Source organism: Cyprinus carpio, unplaced genomic scaffold (genome assembly GCF_018340385.1).
Source record: "Cyprinus carpio isolate SPL01 unplaced genomic scaffold, ASM1834038v1 S000006488, whole genome shotgun sequence".
Taxonomy (NCBI): Eukaryota; Metazoa; Chordata; class Actinopteri; order Cypriniformes; family Cyprinidae; genus Cyprinus; species Cyprinus carpio.
In genome coordinates this window covers 18654-20602 of record NW_024879162.1, presented here as the reverse complement: position 1 = coordinate 20602, position 1949 = coordinate 18654, and the positions used below count along the sequence as shown (strand labels likewise).

The 1949-nt window shown below is 35.5% G+C and overlaps 1 protein-coding gene across 1 annotated transcript in view; it reads right to left on the bottom strand.

Moving 5' to 3' along the window:
• LOC109076018 overlaps positions 1-1509 on the bottom strand; it is a 15518-nt gene extending 14009 nt beyond the window's left edge. The window contains exons 1-3 of the mRNA XM_042754298.1: positions 1430-1509; positions 229-369; positions 49-157 (exon numbers count right to left, since the gene is read on the bottom strand). Coding sequence (XP_042610232.1) covers positions 49-157; positions 229-369; positions 1430-1500 — 321 coding nt within the window. The 5' untranslated portion in view covers positions 1501-1509. The remainder of the gene's footprint in view (positions 1-48; positions 158-228; positions 370-1429) is intronic.
• Positions 1510-1949: the final 440 nt, after the last annotated feature.

Genomic DNA, 1949 nt, shown 5'->3' with positions numbered 1-1949 from the left:
CAACACACACTCAGAACACACTACTGATGCGCTGCACTGGTGTGTGACCGTGGCCGTTCCGCGGGCGCTGTAGGCGCAGTATCCCTCGCTGTCCAGCGGAATCTCCTCGAGCTCCTCCCCCTCGGAATCGACCAACCAGAGCGTGTTGGGCTGCGTCCTGTGGGAGCAGGGCAGGCGTGTGATTGGCTGGAGCGGAGCTGGATGAGAGAATGGCAGGCAGACGCTCACCTGGAGGGAAACTGCAGCGTGGCGTAGTGCGAGTCGGTCCAGGTGTGGTCCATGCGCAGGTTCTGCAGGTTCTGCAGGATTTCTCTGGCCACCGCGTTTCCTTCTGAAGAGCCCGGAGGATGAGACGCCCGGCTCACACGCCTGAACCAGAACACCACAACACATCAACAGGTCAAAGGTCACGCCTGCATTCTTACCAGTCATTTTAGTTAATTGGTCAAAAATAATTTTAGTTAATTGTTCAAAAAAAAAAAAGTTTAAATATTTTATCTTTGTGGGTTTCTATTTTTTTTTTAATTGGTTAATTAATTATAAGTATTAGATTTTTTTACAATAATTACATTTTTATTTTACATTTACATGATTTAATAAATTTTTTGAATTTGTTATTGTTTTAATTTGTAAATATTTAAATATATTTTCATTTGACATTATGATTTAATAAATGTTTTGTGTTTATATTGACTTAGATTTTTTATTTTAAAATGCTATGTTATGATTTAATTTTTAGGAAAAAAAAAATTGTTTTGGTTGTTTTAAAGAAATCTTTTAATTAGAGATTTAGTGTTTTATTTTGATTTGCTTTTATTTTAAAATAATCTCTTTTTTTAATTTTATATTATTATGGTTTAATTTTTAGCAAGTGTTGTAATTTGATATTTTGTTTTATTTTAATTGTATATTTGATCATTTTTAGTACATTTAAAAAAAAAATATTTAAAAATATTTAGTTTCTTTTTTATTAAATAATTAGAAAGCTTTTTGTTGTTTTATACTAAATTAAAACTGGGCATTTTTATTATTGGGTTATTTTATTTTTGTATTTTTTTAAATTATTTTAATTTTACATTTTTGTGATTTAAGACTTGTTTAGTGTTTTAGTTTGATTTGTTTTAATTAAAAAAAAATTTACGCTTATGATTTAATTTTTAGTAAATGTTATATTTTGACTGCTTTATTTTAAAATTGTTTATTTGTTTTAAATGTTTTTTTTTTAGATTTAATTAATTTTTAATTTAATTTTAAATGTTTTATTTAGATTTTTTTATTATTTATTTATTTTTAAGTTTCATAAATTATTTGACATTTTTTTATTTAATGTTTAGTCAAGTCACCTCTATTTCTGTAGTGCTTTATACCATACAGATTATTTTTAAAGCCGTCTCAGAGTAATGAACAGTAAATAACGGTAGCTGTTGACCTGAGTGTGCTCTCAATCCTCTCCTCCGTCAGGTATTTCTTCAGCATCTCTCTGAGCTCTGCCATGTACATGACGCTCCGTCAGGTATTTCTTCAGCAGAGCTCCCGCCAGGCCGGAGCTCCCGCCGCGTCGCTCAGAGGAATCAGCTCACCATCGTTCCCGCACAGACGACACATTCCACGGAACGCCACGTATCCCAGCAGGAACGCTGTGGACGAGAGCAGTAATTGATACTAGGTTTCTACTGGTTTCTTTTAGTGTATTGTATGATGTGGTGTGGTGACATTGAATTTATGTTGGTGCAAGTCATTATTTAAAACAAACAAAAAAAACCTAGAGTGTGTGTGTGTGTGTGTGTGCTGACCTGTGGTGAAGATCAGCAGGCCACTCAGTGTGAGGTAGACGACTGCTTTCCTGCGGTCCATCTGCCGCTGCAGGATCATCACGTCGCTGTTCAGCGTGACCTCTGACCCCTCCTCCAGCGGGACCAGCTTCAGCTCAATGGGAGGGACTCTCCGCC